Source organism: Centrocercus urophasianus, unplaced genomic scaffold, assembly GCF_019232065.1.
Source record: "Centrocercus urophasianus isolate 14NV4802_14NV808 unplaced genomic scaffold, USGS_Curo_1.0 seq_17, whole genome shotgun sequence".
In the NCBI taxonomy this organism is placed as follows: Eukaryota; Metazoa; Chordata; class Aves; order Galliformes; family Phasianidae; genus Centrocercus; species Centrocercus urophasianus.
This window is the reverse complement of record NW_024884722.1, coordinates 9310423-9338203: the sequence shown is the minus strand read 5'-3', so window position 1 is coordinate 9338203 and position 27781 is coordinate 9310423. Positions and strand designations below refer to the sequence as shown.

The 27781-nt window shown below is 42.4% G+C and overlaps 1 protein-coding gene across 2 annotated transcripts in view; it reads left to right on the top strand.

Moving 5' to 3' along the window:
- Positions 1-2351: 2351 nt before the first annotated feature.
- The window catches only part of RBM20 (RNA binding motif protein 20), a 73200-nt gene continuing 47770 nt past the window's right edge, over positions 2352-27781 (top strand). For both annotated transcript variants that reach the window (XM_042818852.1, XM_042818851.1), the window contains exon 1: positions 2352-2384. In XM_042818852.1, the coding sequence (XP_042674786.1) occupies positions 2371-2384 (14 nt within the window). In that variant the 5' untranslated portion in view covers positions 2352-2370. The remainder of the gene's footprint in view (positions 2385-27781) is intronic.

The following is a 27781-nucleotide window of genomic DNA, read 5'->3' as shown; positions in this document are numbered from 1 at the left end:
CTCTTGTGTCAGCCCCCAGTTTCTAATAAGTCCCTGCGAGGTAATTTTTGTTAATTGACAGTGCCTGGAATGTATGCTGTTGTCTCCTTGGGACTGCATGTGTTATGCATCAGTTATGTCAAACAATGACTCCTGTTGGAAGGATACACAGAAAACTACAAAGCAGTTCTGCACAAATTGCTTGCTTTGCTTTGTCACTTTTTCTGTTTAAAGGTAGAAGATTTTATGAAGACGTCGTGTGACAAACATATATTATCTGATATCCCTCTGCATGTTTACTTTGACAACGATCCAAACTGCAGCAGAGAAGGGTGGGAGCAAACTCACAGCGCACAGAATGCATAGGGTTTCAGGGTTAAAAAGCAGAACAAAACCAAAACACAATCCACAGTCTGCTTAATTGCTCGTGCATCTTGCAGAGAGAAATGTATTTATTGGCAGAAATCATAGATGGGATTACGGAGCGGTGCTGCCGAGCTGCTCCGTGGGCAGTAGCTGAGCTGCACTGCTGTGTGCAGAGCTCTGGGCGGGAGGTTGGGTGGCAAGGAGAGCTGCATGAAGAGCTGGTGGGGATGGTATGGGTGAAGCTGCATGGTTATCTGTCAGCCAGCAACAACGTGCTGTTGCACATCAGGAAACTTTGCTGTAATTGGATATTTTCTGTTTTGGTGCTGAGCGTAAAGCACAAGTCTCATGTTGGTGCATATCATAGCTCTCTTTTGCTCACTTAACTGTATTTCTGCTCTTGAAAAATGTGCTGTTACGGCACTTGTTCTCCTGATGTGTTAAGCAGAAATATAAATCCAAGTAGCTGTTATTTTCTGAGAAATATTGGATTGTTCTTATTTTAAATTGCTCTCTTATGTCGTTGTTTATATGTATGTATATAGAAGGAAAGCATATTTTCCTCTGTATATCATCAAGAAGATCGTATGGCAGAGGGAACAAACAAACAAAGCCAACTTCAAAACACAAACTGTGTTGCTGAAGTGGAAATTTGCTTTTGTGGCAAATGAAGTCTCCAGATGGGAGACCGGCAGGTCAAACTTGTCACTGCTGCAAGCTGAACTTACATGAAACAAAGCAGTTCAGCCGTCTCTGAATCTCCACAGCGCTCATTGGAATTATTTTTTTCAGAGTGCTTGCAGGAAAAACCACGACTTCTTTTTTTTTTTTGTCAGTATTTCATGTTGAGCGTTTTTTATTTGGTAAACCGGGCTTAGAAATTACAAATTCATCCATCTAAGTTTGTGAAGACGATATTTTAAATAAGAGGGAATGTGCACTGAGGAGCAGATTTTGTGGGAAAACACTGGTTTATTAAGGTGTGTTATACTTTGCACTGGGACGTTGTCAGCTGTGAGTCGCGAGTTGCTGCTAAGCAATCTCTCCTTTCATTAACTGCAGGCGGATGGTTTTTAGCCTGGGATTTAAGTACTTTTTTCCTCACTGTTTAATCCATTAGAATCCTACTGAACCTGGAGGTTTTTAAAGATAAATAATATTTCTAATGTTTTCTATTGAATATCAGCATTTCCTTTTGGGAAGAGTAAACTTGTCTACTTGTGTTTTAATGTTTTGTTCCTCGTGTGCAGTTTTTAAAACCATCCTTCTTCACTCCTTATGGTGAGAAGGTCTTCACGCAGCCATGCGCTCTTGTCACAACGCACAGTTCCTAAACGAGTTGCAACTTCAGGGGTGTCTGTAGAGCCTGGCTTCAGAATGTGAATTTCAGAAACACCCTGGAGATTCTTTATTGAATAATCTTGGAAAAAGACTAGTATGTGCTCAGCTTATGGAATCCAGAGATAGAATTTGCTATTGTTAAATGAAACCAGAGATTTTTCTTAGGGAAGAAAAGTTTCTTACGTAGGACAGCCTTTTAAAAAAAAAAAAAAAAAAAAGTACTTGTTCTGCTCCTTTGCGAAGAAGGCTGTCATCTCAGCAACAGCAGCTTCCTGCTTTCTATTTATGAAACTGAAGCTGGTATCTTTAGTCTAGTTACAAAATACTAAAAATCTGCAGTGGAGAAGTTTGGGTCTAAAACCTGTTTGTTGAAATGAATTTATTAGCAATTGGTGGCATCTAGTGACTGTCCCTGTCAGCGCACTTACTACATAATTCATCTACAGGCTTTACCAAATAGTTACCTTACAGACTGTCCCAGCCTTCAGTTCCAGCCTCTTGTTCCCTTTCAAAAGATAAACTTTCCATAGGGCAGCGCTTATCTCAGGGCTTCCTGCTGGTGGAGGCTAAAGCTGCCCCGGCTCGGTCAGTGCTCAGTAGAACCCTGCAGACTTCAGTGGGCGCTCAACAAGGACATGGGGAACCACTGAGCTTCAGTCAGCAGAAGGAGAAACGGCAAAGATAATGGATCAGAAAAGGTAGTGTATTTGTTTAATTCAGCGGTGGTGGTTTGTTGCAATTATTGAGTTGCGGTTAGAAACTAATAATACTCGTGTATGTCCATAAAAACAAAGAGTGGTAGGATATGTTACTGCTGTGTGCGGCTGCTAGCTGTTTGGTAGAGGTATCTCTGCTTCCAGAGGGTGATAGTATTGTGTGGATTAGCAGAAGGCAGGTGGGGGACTAGATGTGTGTTTGATTTTAATTCTTGTGAACGGAGCGGTGGTGGCCTTTGTAAAGACAACATCTATGTTTCCCTTGTGCCTGTGCGTTACGCTTCCAACAGAAGGGGCTTACGGCAGAGTTTGTTTCTCTTCGTTGTTCCTGTTGCCCTTGAGAAATGTGCTTTGTATCACATGTGCTTCACAGAAGCCATTCTCAAATAGGTTACGGCAGATTCAGATGCCATTGCATGAAGTGCTCCGCACGGTCTGCAAAACAAGGAGCTGCGAGATAACGGCGGGAGTGTTTGCTGCTGCTTTCAGATGGTCTATTTTTGACATGGAGGCCAATATCAGGCCCTGGATTTTGTCAGGTCAGGGGGTGACCTCTGAAAACCTTATCTCTGCCTTTTCTTTGTTGACAACATATCTTTGTCCCTCCTGGGACCTGGGATGGCTGCATGATAGCGCTGCTATTTAAAATGCCTAGATAGGAGAAGTCATGTAAATTCTTTCTATTTTTAAGGATGCTTATTAAAGTTCCTAGCAAGGCTTAGGCAGTTTGGGGGTGCAAGATGATAACTCTGCCAGGGGGACCAGCAGCTCATGGAAAACCCTGTTACCTTCACTTGGCTTTGTTAAACAGGGATGTGCTAAATGCATGAGTTAAATAATAAGAAACAATTTGCAAGTATTATGTACACTTGTTCTTTTATCTATTTTTATAAGGTCAACGTTCAGGATAAGTGTATTTTTTTCTGGTGCATTTGGGGATATTTTAATTAAAGGGGGTTTATTGTTCACATTGTTCAATCAACTTTTTGTTAACTTCTTAATGTCTCAGTGTGGCATTGCCCCTTGTTCCTGGATGCTGCAGTGCTGGAAGAGCACTTAATTGCATAGTTTGTTAGTAATACACATCTGCATAACTGAAAACCGTGGGTTCTAATTGGCTTTATTTATTAGAATTTAAAAGCTGAGCAAAATAACACAAACAAACCAACAACAATAAACACTCTTCAATTTTCTAGAGCAAATCAGGAGAATCAACTTTAAAAAATCTCTTAAGGGGTTGTGTGTAAGACTTTGGGTAAATCTATGGATGGTTTTGGCAGAACAGCTGTTTTCCCTCTGCTTTTGGTCTCCTTGGTATGGTAACAGCATTTCCTTTGCTGGGCAGGGAGGTGGCAAAGGGAAGGAATCACTGTACCCAGTACAGGTGTTTAACCTGTATGTGGATCCCTAAAGACCCACTTGTGAAATTTCAGCAGGACTTTAATGTGTGAATTCATGTATTTTCTACTGAGTATTAAAATTTAGTAAGGGGAGCTGATGATGTTCCTCAACTTAAACCTGAAGGGATAATTTGTCAGTTACAGATTTGCTTGAAAAACAGGGATTATATTAAAAACTCAAATTTCAATCTGACAATCCCTCTGTTCCTGGAGTGACAATGCTGAAAACACTGTTGTTGTATTTTGTTTATTACCATTATTTCTTGTTGCAGTCATTCCCAGGAGCATTACTCCTGTATTAGGTACACACCATTCTACTTTTTAAAAGTAAACAATAATAAAACAGAATTGCACAACCCGGCCAGCCCTTGTCATGAGTGTTTATGGTTCTTCCTATGTGGATTTCTTAAACGTTCCTATAAAAGCATATAAATCTAGCAGCAGAGACTAGTGTTCTGAAACACTGGTTCTGTGGATTTCAGTTGAGATTAATTCCCGGTGACTTGTGGGGCTGTGTAAGTAAATGTGGAAATATTTACCTGCTAAAAAGTGTATTGTCTGTATTTGGTGTACTGACTTGTATTTGGTTAAGGATCTGCCAAATTGCCATAGAGGGAATTTGGCTGTTCTTAGTGCTGTTCACCTCTCTTTAACATGCCATGCACACTTACGGGAAAGGTGAAAAAGTAATACACGGCGCAATGAGATCCTTTAGTCCCCATCAGATCCTCTGTGCGTTTCCACCAGAGAGCTGGGATTTCTTTCTTAAGCCACATATCCTCAGTCAAAATGTTTGGGAGGTACAGCTTAGCCCCTACAGCATCCTGTGTTTTGTATGTTATTGCTTGTGGTGGTGACTTTCAGTCATACCAAAACCTGGCTTTCTGCTCTTCATGTATCACCTGGGTGACACAGCAGAGCACAGGAACAGTGCTGAATGCGTTGATTCCTTAAGGGTGCTTTGCTGTCCTTTGCTAAGATACATGTTTATTTTTTTCATCTGGACTGAAAGCTATACTAGCTCTGGTTTTATATATATATTTTTTTTCTTAAGCAGACATTACTGCTCATAGTCACTCTGGATTTTAAAGATAATGTTTCCCTATAAGTGGAGCAGCAAAGAGAATGCCCCAGCCTTGTTGCGGGTGCAGCACTGTGTGTCAAAAGCCTGGAGTGACTGCACTGTGAGATGAGAGTCCCAGTTCCGCCATGACTGCTGCAGGCAGCTCATCTGCAAACCTGGCAAGGCTTTCAGCTGTGAATTACTCCTTTTACAAGATTTCAAACGTTGCCTTGTTGGGACAGGAAGTTTATCTACATGTTAAGTCTCAACAGTAGCTTCAGGTTATACCAGTGTAATTGGGAATCGTGCTTTGGAGCAGTTCTTTACAGTCAACTTCTTTCCATTGCATATACATCATAGACTCATAAGTAAACAAAGTATGCAGTTTCAGAAATCCTATTAAAGCAATAAATGTATTGTCTTAGTACTCCATACAGTTGCAAGGTGCACGACCTCATCCAGCAGTGGGCTTTTCACACTGTTCCACAAGTAATTCTCATCAACAGACCTTAAACCCCAGAGCTGTTATGTTGATGGAAGTTTGTTTATATTAATGCATTGGCGTTAAAAGAGAAAACCAATAAAACTAACCTGAAAATAAACCAAGCGCTGGACCTGGGGAGGTGCTGGTAATGCCGGCAGCTGGAAAACCAGAGGAATTGGTGATTTTCTTCCTTTGCAGGCACAATTGAAACATAGAAACCCCATTTTCTTTAGCAAGAATGCTTGGACGCCCTCCAATCAAGAGTGAACAAAGGTTTGTCTGTCAGAGTCCCAGGAGCCCCCGCATCTGCTTTAGAGAACAGGATGTGGGGAGGGGTAAAAATGCATCGCATCTGTGTGGCTGACATGGCTGGGGGAGCACCTGGGAGTTCCGAGCACTGGGAGCTGCTCTCTGGGCTGGTTTCTGGTGGGTGCTGGGCTGTCAGGGGTTCTGAGTAGCATGAGAGTCTGGCGTTAGGGCTGATTGTCTGTGGGAGGTTCTGGGTTCTGCACCCTAAAGGCAGAGCAGTACTTCTCCTTTGGAAAAATGCGTTTAATAACTCTGGGATGTTACTTAGTCTGGTTTTTGTATTTACAGTCTCAAAAGTCTTGTAATTTTCAGTTCCTTCCAGTACTCAGTCAGGATTTTGTAAGCAGGTGCATTACACTTATGTCTTTAATTTGGCTAGCTGACTTCTGGTTGAGCTGATTTTGGTGAGACAGAGTGTATGAAACAGAAACAAGTTGTGCCTGAAACAGCTGTGCATTCTCTTGCCACGTGCACTGAGAGCAGCTCAGGTGCATCACTGTACCAACCAACCCTTAGCAGAGTGCAGTGCCAGAGTTGTGTGGACCTCTGGTGAATGGAGAATGTACGATTTGGACTTTGGACAGATTACAAAAAGAACTATTTCTCTAAACTTTCTTATTGATTATTCACCTCTCTATTTTCAGCAAAAAATGCTGTTAGTGAATTCAGTCATCCATTCCCAAAAAGCTTTTCTTATATTTCTGCAAATCCTGTCAGGAAGACTTGTTGGGCATCTGTTATTGCTTTATCTCTTTGGTTCTGTTGGCAGTGGGGTGCCATGCACTGACTCTCATGTTTCTGGACGTCAGGAGCAGTGGTAATAAAAGCGTGTTACGAAGTTCTGCCTCCAAGTTTCATTTAAATGAGCACCCAGCTAACTGCGTATTAATGTGTGCAGTATTTTTAATATAGAAATAAATACCCTTGTTCAGAACGTGTTTTGCAATGTGTTTCATGTAGTCCTAATGAAAAAAAAAAAGTGATTACAGCCATCTGTGTTTCTGGAACATAAAATCTCGGAGGAAGGCTGTCAGCTGGGAAGGTGGCAGCTGCATTTGTAACAATATGTTCTTGAAACTCGGTGAGCTTTGTGTACGCCCTTCTGGTGTGTAAGGTGTGTAAAGCTTTCTGAGGTGTTGTGTGCTGTCAGTGTGGAAATAAAGCGTGTGCTGGGGAGGTGCCGTGCTGAGCAGGAGGCAGTGGAGTGCTTTAGCTCTTGTTTCATTTTTATGGCAAATCCCAAGCATTAAGGATATCTGTGGTTTGGGGCTTCTCGTGGTCAGATGAGATTCCTCTGCTTGTTCAGGAGTACAGCTTTGGATGATGTGCTCAGAACTTTAAAACTGTGACTCTTACGGAAGAAATCTGCAGTTCCTACAAAGGAAGCTTCAGTTTCCTCTTTTGCCTTGTCTCCTTCAAAGAGAATCTTTAAATTGTAACAAAGTAGAGCTGATGTGTTGGCTGGGCTGGCTGCAGCTAACAGCAGTTCTGCAAATGCTGAAACTCCATCATGCAAGTAGAGAGTGGACTGCTGGAGGGCTGCTTCTCAAGAAGCAGAGCATTTTCAATGGAGAAGGCTTTGAAATCAGGAGGTGGGAGGGAGATCCTGCTGACAAGAACAGTTGTGTTAATCCAAATGGCAGCTTGTCTTCACATCTGACTGTCTTCATGCTGTGTTACCCTCTGTGGGTTACTTCTGTGGAAGTAAATTAGTGGTGTATGTTTAAAAACAAACAAACCAAAATCGCAAAAGCAACAACTTGATTTTGAAACAATGGTTTCAAAAAAAAAAAAAAAAAAAAAAAACAACCAACAAACTAAGCATGAATCAACAGGCTTTTGTCCTCTTTCAGCCAAATATTTTCAAAGTAAATTTTTAAGTAATAGTCATGCGTGTTTCTGTACTGCAAGGCTCAGGGCAAGATGACAGCCTGGGGTGGGGGAAGCAAACCCAAGGAATTAATGGGATGAAGGGTTTGTGAGGCTGTGGGCAGTTATGCTGAGACGTGACTGCTGTTTCTTCGAAGTGAACATATTTGTATTTATTCTGGCATAAATTGAAATCCTCACTGTTTTCAGTGTGTGTTGTCTGAATGATACGGGTAACAAATGAAAAAGCATTTTGATGTTGTAGTTAAATATCAGCATACTACAGGAGTTGAAAAATATGTGCCTTTCACGTCAAATAATTATTTGAAGTATATGCATTTTAGAGTGTTGAAGGAAAATACAGAATGAATAATACCTAAATAACATTAACGATCATCAGTGCACGTATTATAATGCACAAGTCAACTGGTGGTTGGCTTGAATTCTCATAGTGATTTCGATGTTGCATTTAAAAATTAAAAAAATCAGAGTAGGTAACATTTAGAGGTCTTATCCAACTCCATGGAAATTGTAAACATTGACTGAAACTTCTTGTTTCCCTATGGCTGAGTTATCTGGAGAGAACTTTTTGTATGTTTGTAAATCTGTCATTTTACAGAGCCAGGTATGCCCTTTAAGTTTAGGGAAAGCATTCTCAACACAAGCAGGGCTGTGTCCTACATGCCCTTCAAAACTGAATGGTAAAATAGGACAGTTACATACCTCAATTCCTGTGTGGACACAGATCATTCAGTCTCATCTTCCTTCTATAGATATATATGTATATTTTTGTAGGCTAAGATTTTTGGAGCTTGAGACTAGAACTCAAACTTCTCAGAAAGTTAGGTTCAATATCCAAACTGATTATAGATGTTTGGTTTGGGGTTTTTTTTTTTTTTTTTTTTTTTCCCCAGGGATATATAAAGCAAAAAGTAGCTGAGAAATACCCATTAACTCCTGTAAGATCTGTGAAGGATAACGAAATAAGGACTGAAATTACAGATAATGCAATAATTGTTACTGGATGCCGTTACAATGCGCGCAGAAAGCGAAAGGAGAGCGAAGTGACAGCGCGAGGCCGCCGGCGCTCTCTTGCACAGTATTTAGGGCAGGAGCAATCTGTCAGCACAGGGAAGAAGGCCGGCTGCTGCCCTGACCCCTCTGTGTACCCACCTTGCTGCGTGGCTCTGGTGTCCCTGGTGGGGCACGGTGCAGCCGTCCCGCTGCACTGTCGGTGCCGCTGTCGCTGGGTCGTGCCGCAGCTGAGAGGTCTCGGCGCTGCTGTGCAGATGGAGCAGGAGGGTTTGCCTTTACCTCAAAGACTTTGCTAAGGATTAGAGAGCTTTAACAAGGATTGTGTGGTTTCTTTGCTCCAGGAGGTTTGCAGTCCAGTTTGAAAGATGAGCACAAGAGGTTTCCGCAATGCCGTGAACTGAGTAGTGCGATTTGAAGCACGACGGAAGGGACAACAAACGTGGGGAGAACAAAGGAAAGGAGTCACGCAGCCAAGCCAAACAGCCGTGCACAGCAGCTTGGGAATACTCCGATTGCCTCCAGACCATTTAAACAATTTAAATTGTAAACTATTCAGTAGTTATTTCCCGATGTATATTTGGCCATTGGAGCAGCTCTGCAGTATGATGCATCCTTTTTTCGTTTGCACGTTGCTTAAAAATAGAACTTATTACTCTCTCTCTGAATGAACTGGGGTACTCCCTGAGTGCAGTTTAAAAGATCAGTATTAGAATTTAAACCATAGAAAACACAGGTGCAGAGAACATAAATAAGATTGCACATGCTTTAGCTCTTCCATATCGTGAGCTGTTTAATTATCCTGCTCTGCCTGTAACTGAATATAGCCACACCAGGCTTGTGCTTACGAACAGCAGTGGCTGATATTTCTTATGAGATTCCAGGATGAGATTGCTGTATCATCTGACCCTCTTGACCAAAAGTCATTTTCTTACCTCCTAGCCTGTGGAGGACTGTGGACTTTTCTTGCAGCTTGATGACAGATGAGACTAGTGTGCTGCACGTGGGAATCTCAGCATGAGATGGGAATGAATGAGCTTTATTGCAGAGGGTTAAGAAGGCTTGCTTTTTCGTTTATTTTCCTTCTAAATGAGCATGAAGAGAATCGATATGGGTCATTGATGGGAATAGCTCCAAGGAAAAGTCACCTGTCTGGATGTCTTGTGGTGCTGGGGGTAGGGGAGGACTTATGTTCAAGCTGCAGCTTTGAGTGCAAAGTCTTGTTGATGGTATCTGGGGTTGCGTGCTTTTGGTGGTTCCTGCACTGCAAACTGATAGGTTTAGTTGAGTTTCCTAGTGAATAAGCATCTGCCTCACAGAGCTTGGCTGTCGGCCTTAGAAACAGGTGACCAAGTCACCCGAACCTCTAGAAGTCAACATTCCACTTCACGTGGATTTCGCTGGGATTTCTCTTATCCCTTCCTGGCTGAATTGCTGCTGTTTGATGTGGCAGCAGCCCTATTTCCCAGTAGACTGAAGACCTGTTTCAGCCTTTCAGGGCCATCAGGATGTCAGTGGCCTCCTTGAGATGTTCAGACAGCTGTGTTTTGTTTTGATGCTGCATATCTCAGCCTGTTGCATGCTCATTTGGGGGCTCTTCCTAATTCTGCAGAAAGCGGTAGAAAGGAAATGAGCAAGAGCTACCGAGAGTGAAACTCTATTGAAACCCAGTGAACTTCTGGAGTCGGTGTCAAAATTGCAGTCACCTTGGCTTGCTACTGGTAGAGTGATGTTTAAGAAAAAAAAAAAAAGTGGACCCAAAAAAGGAGAGAAGCATCTCCTTTTCTGCAAATTAACTATGTGGAAGCAACTTGCAGGTTTTTACGTCCTTTCTTTAATTTGGGCAGAAGCTTTCTTCAGTTTGGACAGGTTTGCTCAGGCTGGAGATAAGGTTACAAAGAAGTCATCGAGCTATTGGGAGAACTGATATGTCTGCAGTGGATGAGTTTGTCACTTTGGGGTGACGGTGTGGCAAGCTGATTCCTTCCAGGAATCTCTGGACTCCAAGTTTAACTTAAAGGTGAATACAGTGTCATTTACTCAACTTACCTATCAGTAACACTTCCCGTCTTGTCAAATGTGCATGGTTATATATACTTCTGCTGAAAGGACTGGATTCAAAAGATAAACTCTAACAGCTATGTGGACTCAGTTTGACCTTGCCAAAAGTGGGTCCCTCCATCTTGGTTGCACAGCTTTTCATACAAGGGAACGCAATTGCCTTCATGGGCCATTTCTTTTCCCACTGTACCAGCTATGAAGAGCTGCTAAGAGGAGAGCGAATCCACCCATGGTGCTTGACTAAAGCTTTTGACAATGAGCCACCAGGGTTTTTATTCCTAAGCATTTTCTGTTAAAAATGTGACTGATGATTGGGATAAGTGGCTGGGATAACCAAGACTTGAGTTCCTCTGCTGGTCAGCAGTGTTTTTTCACCATGCTGAGGAGGATGGGTGTCCTGCCTGGCTGCTGTCCCTGTGCAGGATGCGTCAGCTCAATGCCAATGGCAGATGGCAACGCTGCGGTAAATATGCACAGTTATGGTTTAAATGGAAAAGTTGTGGGAAAGGAAATACATTAATCCATGGAGGCTGTTTTTTCTTTTAAGTAAGCCTCTGTAATAAATTGTGAGTTTTTGCTGGACTTACCCTTAATATTTCTAGATTCCTTTCTTGAATGGGGAATAAAAACAGAATAAAAATTGAACTGAAGCATAAAAATTATTAAAATACAGAAGCAACTGAAAATTAAATTAGGTCATGCGTGTGGAAAGAAATCCTCTCCCATATGGTCTCTTTTCTGAGCACACTTCAGGAAATCCTGGTCTTGCAGATCAGAAAACATGCACAGAGCACATGAGTGTATGATTTGTTTAGGTGGTAGTGTGAAGGCAGTGCTTGGGAAGTGCTTTACAACCAGAAAGAACAGAGCCCTGCATCTGGGGAGAGCTTGGCTTTTGGTGAGGAATCAAGTGTGGGCTTCTTTGGAACTAAACTCTACATGCAGGCTTTTAATTCTTTCGAGCTCAGATATTGCCTGCATTGTCTGGAGTTTTATGCCCAACCCTCTCTAATTTTTGCAGTTTTAAGGATGCTTTGCATATATTCACTCTGGCTAAAGAGCTGAGGATGTAGAATGTTTTGCAAAACAGTTGCTAAAACTCAAAGCTGTTGCCACAACTCTAAAGCCCTTTTCTCTCTCAGATGCCTAATTTGATTCTCATCTTCCTGTTTTCCCAGTTGTTGCAATTTTTGTATCCTGGATGGACTGTCTTGAGAATGAAATTTCCTGAGCTGGAACGATGTGGAGAAATGCACATTTTTCTTCTTCCCCCCCCCCCCCCAGTAGCAGTAAATCACCCTTTAGGTACATTAAGGCCTTATTCTGCTGCACCCATGCCCGGTGCAGCAGCGATGCAGGATTCAGAGGAGGGCATGGGTCCAACCTGCCAGTCCTGCAGGCTGTGCCAGCTGCTGCTGGTCTCTGCCAGGGTGATGGAGCTGTGGCAGAGCTCTGCGTTGCTCCATCCAGCCCCATTGCTTGTGCTCCAGCCAGTTTATTTTAAGCTGGCCTGAAATATCTCTGTGCTGTACCATAGCGGGTAATGTATGCAAAGTTGTGTATTTCGGTGATGTCAGTTGCAGAATAACTATTCTGTCACATGGAAACCTTATGGGGGGGAAAAAATGAATAAATAGAAGAAAATAGTGTGGTGCCAAGTGAGCTGTTCATGTAAGAGCAGACTCTTATATGTTGGTCTCCTTTTCTGAAGGCTTGCAGGAGCTGGAATTCCTCTAGAAAAATGTGGCCAGCTGAGTACACTGAGTTAAACTGTGGCTTGTGTGGGCTCTGTTGTGTCAGCAAGTTAGTATCCTCCTAAGAACTTGTTGATCTTCTTACAAGGGCTCAGTATGAACAAAGTCAGGGCAGAGCCGATGCGAAATATGCGTTGTGGGGCCAAGTCATGCACAGCAGAAGGGATGAACCCACGTGAAACACGTGTTGGTGCTGTGGGTGCCTAAATGTTGGCTTACCATTATTTTTGTGGTGTTGAGCTGTACTTAGAGCTGGGCACTCATCTTGCTCACCCTCTGGTGTGTGTCCACCAATCTGTAAATATTGCTTTCATAAGAAAATGAAGCTGTAGCAGAGCTGACTTTTTTTTTTTTTTTTTTTTTTTTTTTTTTTTTTATCTTAAAAACCTCACTGAAGTACACTGTGGGCAGAATGGCTTCAAGTTCAGCTCTCAAAGCAGCTTTTGTTCTTAGAGAAAAATGCCTTCCTGAGGAGAGCTGTGCACAGGCCAGCGCTGATGCAGATGGGGCACCTAATTCCCTCACGGAGGAGAAATTGTAGCTATGTAAACAGGAGGAAATGCAGATGTTTTCCCTGTTCACATGGCTACTGGGATAATGCTGCACTGTGCACCATGCGTGCGCTGTGCCATGTGGATCTTGCAGGTCCCACTCGGGTTTTCTTTAAGTGTTCAGTGCAGCATTCATTCTGGACCTGTGCTGATGTGGATGTCCCTCACAGCCATCCTCCCTCATGTGTCTTTTCTGGTGCTTACCTGTGTTCAGGTGCATAAGTATCTTCGGAGTGAAACCCTTAATAAACTAATCTTCCTCACTGCTTGTTTTCTAATGTAGACTTTTTTCTTTCTTGTAAGAGAGTTGTATTTGTTCACCTTTGGGTAAGAGCTAATAGTTCTTGTTAATGACAGAGGGCTGCAGTCTGAAGTTCCATTCCTGTTTCTGCAGCTCTCTGCCCCTTGCATTTTTGAGATACAGAGCAGGGAACTCCTCTGCTCCTCAAGTCAATGGCTCACTTTTCTTCAGCGTTTATCTGTTGTGTTGCTCACAAGATGGCCCAGATGTCTCCCTATGGCAGAACTGGAGTCTCCTTCATTCCAAGAGAATGGACTCTATTTCCTCCTAAGGATCAACCCAGGGTTGTAGTGGGGCAATAATCCTTGATTCTGGCTTTTGTCAGAGCACTCCATGAACAGCACACCTCGTTGTACATCCTGCAAACGTTGTCTGGTGTGTGTGGGGATAGCAATGTGCTTCTGAGGCTATTTCAGCCTGAAGAGAACAGCTTCATCAGCGGGGGCAATGGCATGCTCAAACTGGGTTGAATTTTGAAAAATAAACACAACTTCTTAAAAATATTTTTCAAGTACCTTTTGTTATTTTAGAAGAAGGCAGCGTAGCAATGTAATCCCAGCTGTCTTTTTGATAAATGACCCTACATAGACTAGCAGAGGCTGTGACATTCCTCTTATCCTCTCTTGATAATCTGAAAATCTTCTGTGCTGGAGTGTCTGCCCCAGGGCAGTAATGCAGGAACGCTGGATAAATTATGCCTTTCATTCCCTGTTGGATAAATTAGTCAGCAAGTTACACAATGAGCCTGTTTGGGCTACCAAGGGTACGCCTAAACTGAATGGGATGCTTTCCCCAGGACTTGGAGGATTAGGGATTTATTAACGATGGCACAAAAAGATACTGATGACTGGAAAAGATGGGCCTGATTTGTGATGTGGTTACCTTAGGTAAGATGGAAATTTTGTACTGATCTTCAAAAGGAGGGTTGTAAGTTGTCTGCTTACTCCCTGTACGTTTCCATTGGGGCACCATCTACTGGAACTTGGGCAGGAGATCTCCATTCTGTTCATCAGAAAGTGAACTGTTATTGCAGTAAATGGAAGTAATTATGTTCATTAAGTGAAAGTTACATTGGCCAGCAAATTCTAACAAAATTAACACGTAATGTAATATTTCATCTCTTAATAGATCTGAGCTTTGAAAGCATTTTAGCTTTTGTGAGTTACCTCTTATCTTTTTGCAAAGGCATCCTTCAGGGCAATGCTACACCTCGTTGTTCACCTTCCATGTGCTCTGCTCAGTGTTTGGAAGACTTCTGGAGACCATGGCACTTCTTTGGGTGTTTTGGAACGCAAAGTGATCTTGATCTTCCCTTTGAAGTAATTCAGGTGAAGTGCAGCAGTGTATTCCAGCAGTAAATCTGACATCCTCATTTCAGTGCCACGTATTTTTCTCAATCGTGTTTATGAGCATGCTGAACTCATGATCCAATAGCACAAGTTAATTCCAGAATTATTAACAAAGTCTTGCTTTTTCCAAGTCCTCTTTGAGCCAAGTTGACTGGAACATGGATTTTGAAGGTATTTAACTCTGTCAATAAACAGTAGAATGTGACGCCCTGAAACTTCACTCATTTCAAGGATTTTTAAGAAATTCAAGAAGTGGCACAAGACCTCCATAGGACAAACTTATGTGAGAATGATGCATAGTTGTTGTTGTGCTTTCCAAAGAGTAGAGTACAATAATCTTCATAGAAATTGGAGATAGCAGGCTGTTAAGGTATTTATTGTCCTAGCTACTAATATCCACCAACAGCAGGTCATTGTGAGTGGTGTGTGCGTATGTGAATATATTCAATATATGATTTCTCCCAGGTTGTGTTCCAGGGCAAGATTAATGTAATGTGCTGGATTTGGCGCAGAACCTGAATTCGTTTGGAAGGTAGAGCCAGCGCAGAATGTGTCAGCTTGCTTTTTTAAGCAGTGCCCATCTATGAAAAACTGCAGCCTGTATTATGTGATCTGAACTAACTGGAATTTTGCTTGCAAGCATTTCAGATATAAAATTTCTGGCTGGTCATTTTTTCCTTTCAAAAGATCCATAGTGGGAGCCTTCTGCTTGGAAGTGTGCATCCATCTCTGCAGTGCTGCAGGGACTCTTGAGTTGTTTGTCCCTGGGCTCAGGGCTGAGCAGCTCCTGGGGGCCGTGCTGGCACAGTCGTGCTTGGTAATTCTGTGCACAATATTCTGATTGAAAAGGAAGACTGAGAGGTAGCAGACAACACTTTTGAAGACATGAATATGTGATTAAAGTACGTGATTATTTGTCATAGAAATAAACAGAAATTTTCCTCTTGACTTCCACACGTTTTGGAACGATGTGGAGATATCTGTTTTTAATTGAGTATTATAAGGAGTTGAAGCAATCATGATGTTTACTTCCATAGCAGAAATGAATTTAGCATATAAAACTATTTAGGCTAGTATTCATTTAAGGATAACAACTGGTATGTATACTAAACTGGGGTTCTCTAGACACTAATTGCTGAACAATTATGTTCACTAAAATAAAAAAAAAGCACGAGGTCATCAAGAATGACTTGTATGCTGAATTGGATGAATTGTTGAGAAAAGAGGTAATTGTTTTGCTTTGGAAGTCAGATTTGTCTTCTGTGCTTAGATTCCAGGTAAGGCTGTTTGCCTGATTTAGAGACAAGGTGATTTGTGTTTTATTTAGTATGAATTCTTTACGATGAGTAGAGAAAAAGAAAAGCAGAACAAATTCCTTAGGCTTACAAAGAAAGCGCCAAACTTTGTTTTTATTTCTAGCAGTAACTAGTCATGGAGAAATAATGTTTCTCTCACTCCAGGCAATCCAAAATCCAAATTGTACTCTTCACGTGACTTTATTTGTTGATGCCCAGTTTACGTATGGATTACAAAGGAAAACACAGGTGACTTTATAGAATCATATCATTTGAGTTAGAAGGGACCCTTAGAGGTCATTTGTTCCAACTCCTCAGCAATGAACTGGAACATGTACAGGTGGACCAGGTTTAATCTGTGCTTTGAATATGTCCTCCTTATATTAGTAGCATGGTGGGCAATAAAGCATTATTCCTAAGGAGAATTATCTTGGTTTGACAAAACGCACAATTTCTCTGTCCTTTGTGTTATTACAGGCTGGGCTTTGCTGGGCTGACATGCAGTCACCAGCTGACAGAACAGAGAAGACCCACCATCACGTAGGTGTGCCCTGACCATGTATAAATATCTCTCATGTTTGCACAACCTCTTGAGTTCAGGGATGGTTGCCTCTGCTGCTCAAAGCGTGAGCAGTGGCCAGGAGATGTCTTTTGGAAATTGAGGGGTTTACAGTAGTGACATGGAGAGACAGTGGTGGGCAATGAGAAACTAATACAGACATGAAGGGTAACAAAGGTGACAGAAAGTAATATTTGAAAATAGCATGCAAAATAAATGGCTTTGTGTTTAATATTTGGATGTTTCACCGGAATTTGAAATTATCTGTGGGGTTAGTTTAAGAAGCAACAATATTGAAAGTGGCAAGAATGTGAAATGTGGATATTCATCAACACATTCTGTCCTCAGGTCTGCCTTCTTTTCTTCCTTTCATCTTCTGCTGATGGGACAACTTAGAGAGCATCTCTGGGAGGCTCCCTGGGGCTCTGTGTGTAATCCTGCTCGGAGGAGCCTGGGGAGATTGTCAATGCAGGGCCAGCATTGCTGCTGTATGTTTCTGTAGGGGTAAGCACTGGATGGTAGGGCTGGGAGGCACCGTGAGGGTCAGCGCTGTGCAGTGTGCTCAGAACTCTGTGTTGGATAGGAAAGGGTTAAGTTTATTTGTCTGCTGAACAGTGATAAGCAGTTGTCACTGATGATAATTTATCTGAACTGCAGGTGGTCTCTGGTAATGACAAATGCAGGCTTTATGACCTATGTCCAAGCTAGTAAACACTTCAGTGCATCTCTGGGCTAGTGCAGCTAAAAATAGCCACTAACACCAGAGAAATCTACTTTAAGGATTTCTGTACTTAAATAGTGTTTGTGGTTCTCTGTCTGCACTGCGAGTGGAGAATGGGTAAGAGAGGAAGATCGAAGTAAGCAAAATGATTGTGGAAAATGGGGAAAGCCTGGCACAGAGTGATTGCAGCAGCCGTGTGCTAAGGCTGATGGGTAACACTATAAACATTTGTTTATATCTGTATCTTAAAATGATGGCAGTGCTTGGGAGCAAGGAAACAATTCACTTCCCCTCAGTCAGTGAGGCTGTCATCTAGTTTAAATTGTTTCTCAGTAAATTATTTCTGTACTTCAGGATGATTATTTGTATGTGATCGCGATTTCAGTTAACTACTCAAAGTCTTAGAGCTTCTGCATATGGTTATCCTTTGTAGATGAGAGACAAAGAAACGCAGCCAGTGCTGGCATAAACAAGCAGGGATGTTTCTAGAAGCTGCAGTTTTCTGCTGTGTGCACTTATTCCAGTTAATACCTAAAGAAGCTTCTGTCTGTAGTGGAACGCTTCTGCACAGCACTATGGTTTTATGTTAAAAAAGCTTTTCAGAAACTTGTCTTGCTGGCTTAACGAGTCTGCTTACCTAACATAGCAGTGTTGTGGTTCTGCTCATGGTGAATCCCCCATTTCGCTATTGTCCCTTTCTTTGCTCACCTGTTAAAAATGCCTTACACCAATATTGCACAGTCCCAAACTGGAAAATGGAATTAAGCAAAATTAATACGGCATTATGAAGTTATCAAATAAAAATCTTTGCAGATATCTTTAGGAGTCATCTTGGGGCTAGCAATGCTGATCTTTAATTGTGGGAGCTGCAGACTGAAGTGACTGCTCAATTTCTAATGATACAGCAAGGCAGACAGGAACAGTACAGCAAGAAGTTTGTTGTGCATTGAAGATTGCCCGAGTGTCTGGTCCAAAGGCAGATTTGTTTACAAGCAGTGCCTTATTCTGGAGATTCTGTAGCTGCGAGGTTTGTGCCGCTGTCATTCCGGAGCCCAGGAAAAATGTATCCATGCTGTCCCATTTAATGAACGAAATCGGATGCCAGTCACTCTTGACAAGTGTGTGGTCCAATGCCCGGTGGATTTCAGTAATCCTTGCTTGCCTGTGTCCACAGAGCTATGTCATTATGTCATAAAAGCAAACGACACAATAAATGTTAGTTTGTGCAGAGTTAATTTAATGTGGGTTATATATGCTCTACCATGTGCTGTTCCGATACCATATATGCACATCTGCTCCAGCCAAGGACCTTAAATAAGACAAGTGGCATGAATAAAATGATTCTCGTGCTTTTACTTCTGCAGGATCAGGCTGTAGATGCTGTCTGTAGAAGTTGTTTGCAAATTGGTGTAGAATAATCTAAATGCATATACTGTGTATTTTTATACTGTTTCTATTGTCAAGTTGGCTATAGAGAATTTTTGGAAGGGGTTATTGTACTCTGTTGCAGTGCTCGGATAATTTATGTTCCTGTAACTACTGTGAGCAGGGGAAAGAAGAGAAAGAAATAGGTTCCTTACATTCCTGCTTGGATTTATGCTTTTGGAGCATTACAAATTATGTCCTTTGCTATGCCCTGCAGAATGTAACAATCACCTGCTGCCCTTCTTGTGGGAACGCGTAGTCCAGTTCTGCTAGTTTTTTACTCCTGGGTAGCTAAAAACAGCTTGCCCATCCATGTGTAAATGTTACACACTGCGAATTGCCCAGAGGCAAGCGAATCCCTTTTTGCATCTGTTTCTGTGAAAGGTTTGATGTTTCAGGTTATTTATATCCTGCAGTTATTGCCAAATATATGATGTAATTTCCTAACTTGTGGCCTCATGACTACTTGCTGATGTTATTCCATTTCACAAATAGCATGAATGAAATACAAACTTCATACACCTAAAAGAAAACTCGTCTCGTCTGCTTCTCCCACCTGTTGTCTCCTCGCACGCAGACAATGCTGCTGCCATTGCTGGCTTCACAGACCCTTCTGCAAACTGCTCCTCCAAGGACAGTTGCTGTGTGTCTCAGGCTGCAAGAAATACAGAATGCCCTTTTCCTGCTCTTGTAATTGTCGTAGGTTTAGGGGTTGGATTCCTCCCAAGGCACTGGCGCACGTCATTTCATCCATCTGCATGTTTATTTTGTTTTGTCCAATGGCCTCACTCTTCCTGAACTGGGGGGAGGGCAGTTTTAAATCCTCTGCCCTTGTAAAAACAATAATTTTATGGTTTATAGCTGCGTGGCGTGTGCACAGTAGGCTAAGCTGATTGGTAACACCAGGGTTTCCCGTGAAGCTGGTGGGATTGACAGCCACAGCTTGATGATGAAGACAGATGGAAATCTGCTGTGTCTGCAGGCAGTCATGCCCAGCAGGTTTTAAGGCTGCAGCTATGTTAACACAAGGCATGCAGCGGAGGCAAGACCCCAAACCCCTGGTCCCTGGAACCGGTGGGGCATGAGGGAACAAATCCAGCTTTTCCTGTACGCCTGCTATTGTGAGATTTCTTGACTTTGTTGCTCAGGCTTTGTTGCATCTAGCTCACCTCTTGCTGGCTGCGTTGTAGAATACGTGAAATTGTAATCTGTTGTCACGTGGTGCTGCTCGTCTGTCACCTCATCCCACGAGGTGGGCCGGGGCTGCTGGTGGGTCACAGCCCTTTTCTGAGGCTCTGGGAGCTGGGTGCCGTCAGTGTCCTGTCATCCCAAGCCAGCACTCCTGCGGATTGCCAGGGTACTCTCCATTTTGTCCACTGCTCAGCACAAGACTCGCTCCTAACACTTTTATGCTAAGGTGTTGCAGAACACGTGCTGTGTGACCTACACAAACATGTTAAGATGGCAGTACTGTGCTCTTCTCCTTGATTTTAATCAATATGGAGAAGCTTTCCCTTATTCCTGTTTCTTTTAATGCAGGTACTTACAAGAGACTCTTTTTAGCAGTCAAGAATAGGAAAAGATTTGTTTCATACCCATCACTTATCTGCAAGAGCATATTTTAAAAATACATCATTCTTATTCTCATTGTACTTCACGTATTTTGTTCCTGCTTTTCCACAAATTTTAAATCAAAATATGGGGCTGGTCAGCAGGAAAACATATGATTAACTTCTGTATATTTGCATCCATTTATATGATGTACAGGTACAGTCAATAGCTGTCCCTTAGAGCTGTCAGCCTGTTAAGTCTCTCCACCACCATCATCTAATGTTAGGTTTGCAGGTTCTACTCTTTCTACTCCTGTTTGCATGAGTTGTCTGTAGAAGTAGCTAACAGCAAAGTCTGTTTGTTGTTCTTTGTTTCTGTCTATGAGCATAAGACAATTGTCAGGAAGAGGGAAGAACAATATGAGGCAGTTTATAAGCCGTTTTCTTTCTCTTAAGCTACTAAAACTCATTCTGTGATAAATAGTAAAAGGACAACACATACCAGTCCCTGGGTCATTTTTCAGGCTTTGCAGATGCATGAAGAAAACTGTGGACAGGCATTTAGAGGAAAGATCACTGAGATGCAGAGCTCTCTGCACGTGCCTCAGGAACGGGGATGCGCTTCCTGTTTGGGTGCTGCAAGAAGTAAATATGAAGAAGGCATAAAACCAACATTTAATTTGTAAGGCTGTGCCCCATTGCAAGCTGAGTTAGTTGTTGTGCTTAAATGGATCCCTTATTACAAAATAATAGAAAGATAAATTCATTACGTAGCACTGATACTCTGGGATAGATCTGGGATCTGATACTCTCAGGAACTCCAAGAAATGCTGTAGATTGCAGAAACCTTGCAAAAACTGTTTGCATGATTGAGGTCAGAATGCTCATAGGATACTTTAAAAGTTGAATTAGTGCTGAGCCCCGTTACCTTGGCTGAGCAGTGGATTTGAGCACCAGGTGCAAGTTCTACAAGGAAGCTTACTCAGCCCTGATGGTGGGAAATTGTACATCTGCCCTAGTGAGGGCTCTGCCACCATGCTTGCTGTCTTTCAACAGGGGGTCCATTCTCCTCTTGTACTTTCAAGCTCAGTTGCTGTTAGTGTGTGAGGCAATGCGGTTTGCTACAGGGTACCTTCAGTAACTTCTATCTCTGCTCACGTGGTCTTTCATACTTTTTATAAAAAACAAACGTTAAAAAAAAATACGTTATGTTAATAAGGGATGAATGTGTAACTCATATCTACTGAGTTTTGACTGCGTAAGGATTATTTTGATATCCAATTTCTGGAAAATAATCCATCGAAGACCATTAAATAAAACCAGAGACAAGTGGGAACTAGTCCATTGTGTAACAGTACGTGGGAGGAAGAGAGAAACGGGTATGGGATATTTAAAAATGGGCCATTCAATATTCTGCGGGTCTGATGCAGCCAATGGACACTTAGCATTGCTAAACATGGATAATAATCTTTTAATACAAAAACCACTGCGCGCAACCCCAGCTGAATCTATTTCAGACGTCATGAACAGGGATACAGATGAATTGATCAAGGGAATGAGGTTTGGTGGTTGCCTAGGGACTGGCGAGCGTGACCTACTTCCCTTTGCAGAGGCATGTGCTGGCTTATGTGGGTAGCACTGATGTGGCATTTCAGAAGGGTGAGATTTTGTCATTCTGGGGAAAATTTTTAGAGCGAAGTTGATCGAGAGGGGAAAATAGAAATGCAAAATTAAATTGGGATTGTCTTGCAAAGTATCACTGAAAAATCAACAGGAGCATTCTAGTTGGGAAGGTAGAAATAGAAGAAGGGAATCCATGATAGATGGTAGAATTTAAATGGAGCAGAATGATGCCAGTGAGACGTAGGATCCAGTATCAGGTAAAGAATGTAAAGTGGCTAGAATTTTTTGGAAAATCACAACTGTTTATTAAATCCTTCTAATTTAATTTTTCTTTTTGTTTGAAAAGGGGCAGGATGACCTAGTTCTATCACACGAAGCTGATACAGTGCTTTGAAGTTAGTGTTGAATGAGGGTAGGATAATGTCTATCTTAGTAGACCTGCACTAAAAATGAGCCAGGCTGGTTAGTGTGCTGAAGAATCCTGAGAGTTGGATCCTGAAGTCCCCCAAGATTTTTGTCCTCTTATAAGTTTCAGAGACCATAGAGTATGGAAGGAAATTCAGACTGCTGAGGAAAAGCAAACCGCTGGAAAACTGAGACTGAGATGGTCTGTGCAGCTGTAATGCAGATACTTCGATGCCAGTATGGGGCAAATAACAAAGATGTTTAAAGTAAATACAGGTGGTAAGGATGAAAACAAAAAACAGCTTCAGGGTAGAAGTATAATTATTTCGATCAGCACAATCTTCTGTCAAAAGGCATTTGCTGAATATTTTAATCTTTTGAAATCATCTGTTTAAAGGAGTTTCCTGAATGTTTTTTTCTTAGAGGTTTTTTGTGGTGTTTGATAAAGGTCAGTGGATAGTGACATAAAGAATATGGCCATTTTAAATAACAGTAGCACTTCAACTTACGTTTATATAGCAGTAGGGTCCTTGTTACGTGACACATTCTAGCACCAAGTCCACAGTAATAAGTTTGAAAGTGGATATTTAAATTGGAATGCCATTAAATGCTAATAGTAAGGGTAATTAGCCACTGCAGCAAATCAAATGGAGATAACACAATTAATTCTCCACCTCTTGACTGACTTAGATCAAGACAGCAGCACTGTTTGGCTGCCCTGCGTTTAGGCACTGTTTATGGGTAGGGCAGCTGGGTGCACATCCCAGGCAGTGGCACGGGTTCTTGTGCTGTAACCCAGTGGTTCTTCCCAGCCGTGAACCTCACAAAAGGGATTTTTGTGCAACATCAGGACAGGAATGAAAAAAAGTGGATGAGGTAGAGGGTTGGGGCTGAGCCGAAGCTTGCAAGGAGCAGAAAAAGCTTGGATAAGCGATTTCCAGGGAGAGGTGAGAAACTTAAATTGTATTTATCCAGATGGGGAGGCAGTGAAAGGTTTAGAATGGGAGAAGTATGATGTAAATGCCTTGTTATTCCTCACTGCTTTCCTCCATCCCCTATTTTGAATTACTGTTCATGAGCAAAGGCTCTCCACAGAATCCTTCTTCCTTTCCTTTTGAATCATTGCAACGGCTTAATCACCGATGGTCAGAACTGAATGCTGTCTCTTCGTGCCATTCTGTAGTGCCCTTCTATGTTGCCAATACCTGTGTGGTAATTAAGCCCCAGACAGGTTGGGTGTGACTCTGGTTTGTCTGTCTTTGCTAGAGCAAAGCGAGCACTAGGTGAGGAGCGCAGTGATATTTGACGGTTCAGATATGCTGGCTTCCAGGCTCTCCGACAGGGGCTAACTTGCAGCAATGCCCAAAATAGAATTGTCCACGTGCTAGCAAGCTGCCCGCCATGAGGTGCAATTAGAAAGGTCACAGGTTTGTGAGTTTGTCTGAATCATGTGTGTTGGCCGCCTGAGGATCGCAGACTTCTCTATCGCTTTCTCTTGGGACCAAGATCTTTAGGCTCTCTATGGGCATTTGCACTGGACAAGGGGACATCACATAAATACTGCATAAGACTCAGCTGTTGTATGTTGTCTTTAATATTGAGGAGGCTCATAACTTAATGGAGCGTAAAGAGATGCTTATCTGGCTCATTTTGTTCATGCTGGAAGATTAGCTCCTCTAAACTGAGTGTGTGTGCGTGTCACCGCTGGGATTCCTGCTTTCTTTTCCTGAACGCTTTCTCCTGTGGTGAGAGTGGAGCAATCGGTGCTCAGGAGGAAGTGTGTAAATGTAGTACCATACTACAAAGCTTCATTGACTTGTAGGGGCAAGGGCCTAAATTCGCCACAGAATGCTAGTGTAGCTTGTATTGGAAGCAGTAGAAGTGGTTATTTGAGTTATTCCACTGGCTTAAACCCATCATTAGCCCACTGAACAGTAAATACGGGCTTCAGTGGCCCAGGGTGAATAAGTGGGGAAGCAAATAACCACAAGGTTTTCTGTTTAAGTGTATCACAGCTTTTCCTTTGGCAAGTTTTCAGCTCAAACCAAAGGTGGTAATGCTGCTTGGAAGATAATGGAACATCTTGTGAGGGGATTTTATAAAAATTCAGCAATGCGATCTTAAATTTACCTGTCTAATTAGGCTTTCATTTCAGTGTTTGTGAAGTGAAATACCAAGTTAAATTGAGCTGAGTGGAGTCTTTAGGCTGAAATTGATGCAATGGTATAGGGTGGTTTGAGATTTTGTCGAGGATGTAGGCATTGGGAAGCAGTGTGAAGGTGGTGGCTTGGCTCAGGGGATGAGAATTAAAGCACTGGCTCTAAGTCAGCCTGGCAGGTGAGCTGCAATTTGGATCTCTGAGACCTCTCACAAGTGCAAGCTCACCGCTCACATTTGGCTTCTTGAAAACATTACAACCTTTAGCATACTCCCCTTTTTCATGAAGAATTAATTTGAGGGCTTCAGGCGAGCTCTTCCTCTTCGTTGTGTCAATGCTGCAAACATCTGAAGGAAGAGAAGAAGGTATGGGTGTCTAACACAGTGGTAACAGGGGGCTTAGATCCGAGGTTGAGCAGGCTTAGGCGGTGAAGGTGCAAATCCCCTGACCTTCAGGGAACATCACAAAGCTTTACATCCCCTGACCTTCAGGGAACATCACGGTTTTACAAAGCATTGTCCCTCAGAATGGGTGAAGCTTTTGTAGGTAGTCAGCATTGTGTTGTCCACAGCTACGCTCTGTGTTCTACATACATGAGCATCATTTTCAGAATACAGTCTTTTTAATGTATTTTGTAGTCCATATTTCATGCATTATTGTATCTGCAGTTTAAGTTTATGTGAAGACAGCCACGCACATGTGTATTTTTCATTGCAGGTACTTCTTTGCAATTTCCATTCTGCTTCTGCAGTTTCTTAGTACTCGTCCTGATTTCAGTTGCTTGCTTCTGGATACATTGGAAGGTATAATAGTAAAGAAAATCTCTATTAACATTTACTGTGTACAACATTCCTAGTGCTCGCTTTATCTTCATGCATGCTCTTCTTATCAACTTGAAGTGGGCTCAGCTCTTTTCACCATTCCAAAGATAGACCTCTTGTTATGAGACCTTTAGCAGTTGTTGCCCTGGCTGCCCTCAGATGGGTTGTCAGAAAGTATGGTTTTTTGCTGCCTCTTAATAATTTCTTCTCGGCCTTTTTTATGGGCTCAAACAAGTCCAACCTGACCAGATATTACATTGGCCCATCTTCATGGCAGCTAATATTTTGCTGTTAGTAGATAGCTGTGTCTTTCCCTTCTGTTTCTGCAGTAAATTGCTGGTAGATCTTCCTGTGGGGTCTTTTCGAAAGTAGAAGAAGTCATGTATCTGTATGGAATACCTCAAAACTGTGAGAAAGCAAAAGTGAGTCTACAACATTATTGAGCTGAAGAGAAGTTGCATTGTGCGTAAGCGTTTTCACTCACTGCATGCAAGTCCTGCGCTTGAAGAGAGCGGCTACAAGAGCAGTGCTAGTTGTTGGCTGTGGTGTAAATCACTGCCCTTAATGATCCAACACCCTGGAGCAATGCGGAGGCAATTGCAATGCTGCAGGCAAATTGCTCTTTGCTGGCTGTTCAGCTGCTGCTCATGAGAAACAGAACTGCGGTAGTGGTTTGATTGACTTTTATATAATTGAAGCGTGGTCAGAAGACATTTCTAGTCAGGCTTTGAGTCCTGATGATTTCACACTTCCACACTGCACACTGCAGATGCCAGAACTCTGATCCAGAATGCTGGCCCGGGATTCCCAAAGGGCCGGTGCTCGAGTGCAGGATGGAAGTTACGAGACTCCTACAGATGGCTGCAGGGTGGTTTGCAAGGCCCTTTTTGGAGTGTGAGAGCTGGCAGCAAAATTATTTTGGAATGCTGTCTGAAAGAAAGATGTGATATGAAGCAGATTTCCGTGTGCTGTTACTAGATAGAAAAATATTCATCTAATTTAATTAGTATCACCTAATACAGAAAGAGATTGGGCTGTGCTTCTGCACTTATGTTTTATGAGTCTCTAAAACAGAATTGTGTTTGGAGAGGAGCTTTGCTCGTGTGGTTGTTAGTGAGGAGAAGGCGCCTGGCAGGGCTGACTCCATGCGTGGATGAGGCAACTTCACTAACATTACAGCCACTTAAATGGCGGTGAACCTGCTCAAAATGCTGCTTGAGCACATCACTTGCTTCAGACCTGATCCAAGCACTGGTCAGGGAACTGGAAATGCTTATTCCAGTTGGTGTTCTGGATCAAGCCCTTTATGAAAATAACTCCATTAGCTTGTTGGGGCTGCATGAGGCCTATAAAGTGGCCGGGAGCTGACGTCCATAGGTGTGACGTGACTTTGCAATGTACCTTACAAGCACTGGGATGTGGAGTGTTTTAAACTTTTTAAAGCAGCATCTTTCTTAATGTGCAGACATGAGCATTCCAGAGCTTAAGTGAGACTGAGAGCTCTGCACAGGCTTGGCAGCAAGGAATTGTTTTTCTGCAGTAGAAAATGTAAATCGAGATAAAATTCTGTGTCCCAAAGTGTTGTCCGAGTCACATGCTGCAGCTTGCTTCTCATTCTGGTGGTGCTATTTGACATACTGTCAGTAACACCAAGTTTTTTCCCTTCCTCGCCCTGGATGTGTCAACACATTTACAGCTGTGATTAAGAATCCTCTGTTTTAAGTTTCATAGGTTTTTGGATTGTATTACATTGAAACAAGCCGGTCCTCATCTGACAGTGCTTTTTCTAAATAGAAGAGCTTTAAGAATGAGCCAGGTGTGGAATAATGAAGCCATATTTGTGCACACCTAAGGAAAAGGTTGACGAGAAAGTGACTGGTGAGCCACAAAAGTGTTCTCAAATGTTTTCAGTTATGGAGGGAAGAAGGAGGGTTTGTAGCTGTAACCAGATAAAGATTTACTGCCATCTGCTGTACAGCTGGATGCTGGTTCTGTATCGCAGAAGAAAACAACCCTAAACCAAACCAAAAGATGGATTAATACATACTGCTTTGAAGGAGGTTATTAGTTAGGATTTAAGTTGTTATGCCAAAGAGCCATTGGGGTTGTCAGGTTCTGTGATGGGCACACGGTGTGCAGGGTCAGAGCTAGTGCATGGCCAGGTGGGTGCAGCCCTGTGCTCTCCTGCACAGCATTAGAGGTGCACATCTGTGGGCTTACTTAAGGCTGTGGTCCTACAAGTAACTGCTGCAGTAACGTGCAGATGTTGCTAGTGGTTGTTGTTATTATCTTCATAAGGCAATTATCTTAAAAAGACAGCTGCAGGCGCAACCTTTTAGCAGATTTCTTTACTAAATAGCATTTTTCTAAGAAGTGGGAAGACCTTAATTTTTCTGTTTGTTACAATAAATGGTAAAACACTGAGTGGGAAGTGGTGAAAAAGCATCGGAATGCTGTAGCAAGGAGGAAAACCTGGATAGTAGGTTCCTGCCTGCATCTGCCCTCCTACGTACACAAAGGAATCTGTGACTTCTTCCTGCAACATCCATTCTTTAGCCCATAATTGATGGGGTTTCTGAGCACCCCCATCCTGCACGGAGGGCTGCAGATGTGACCAGGAGGCAGCCCTACGCTTCTCCCAGCAAGGTA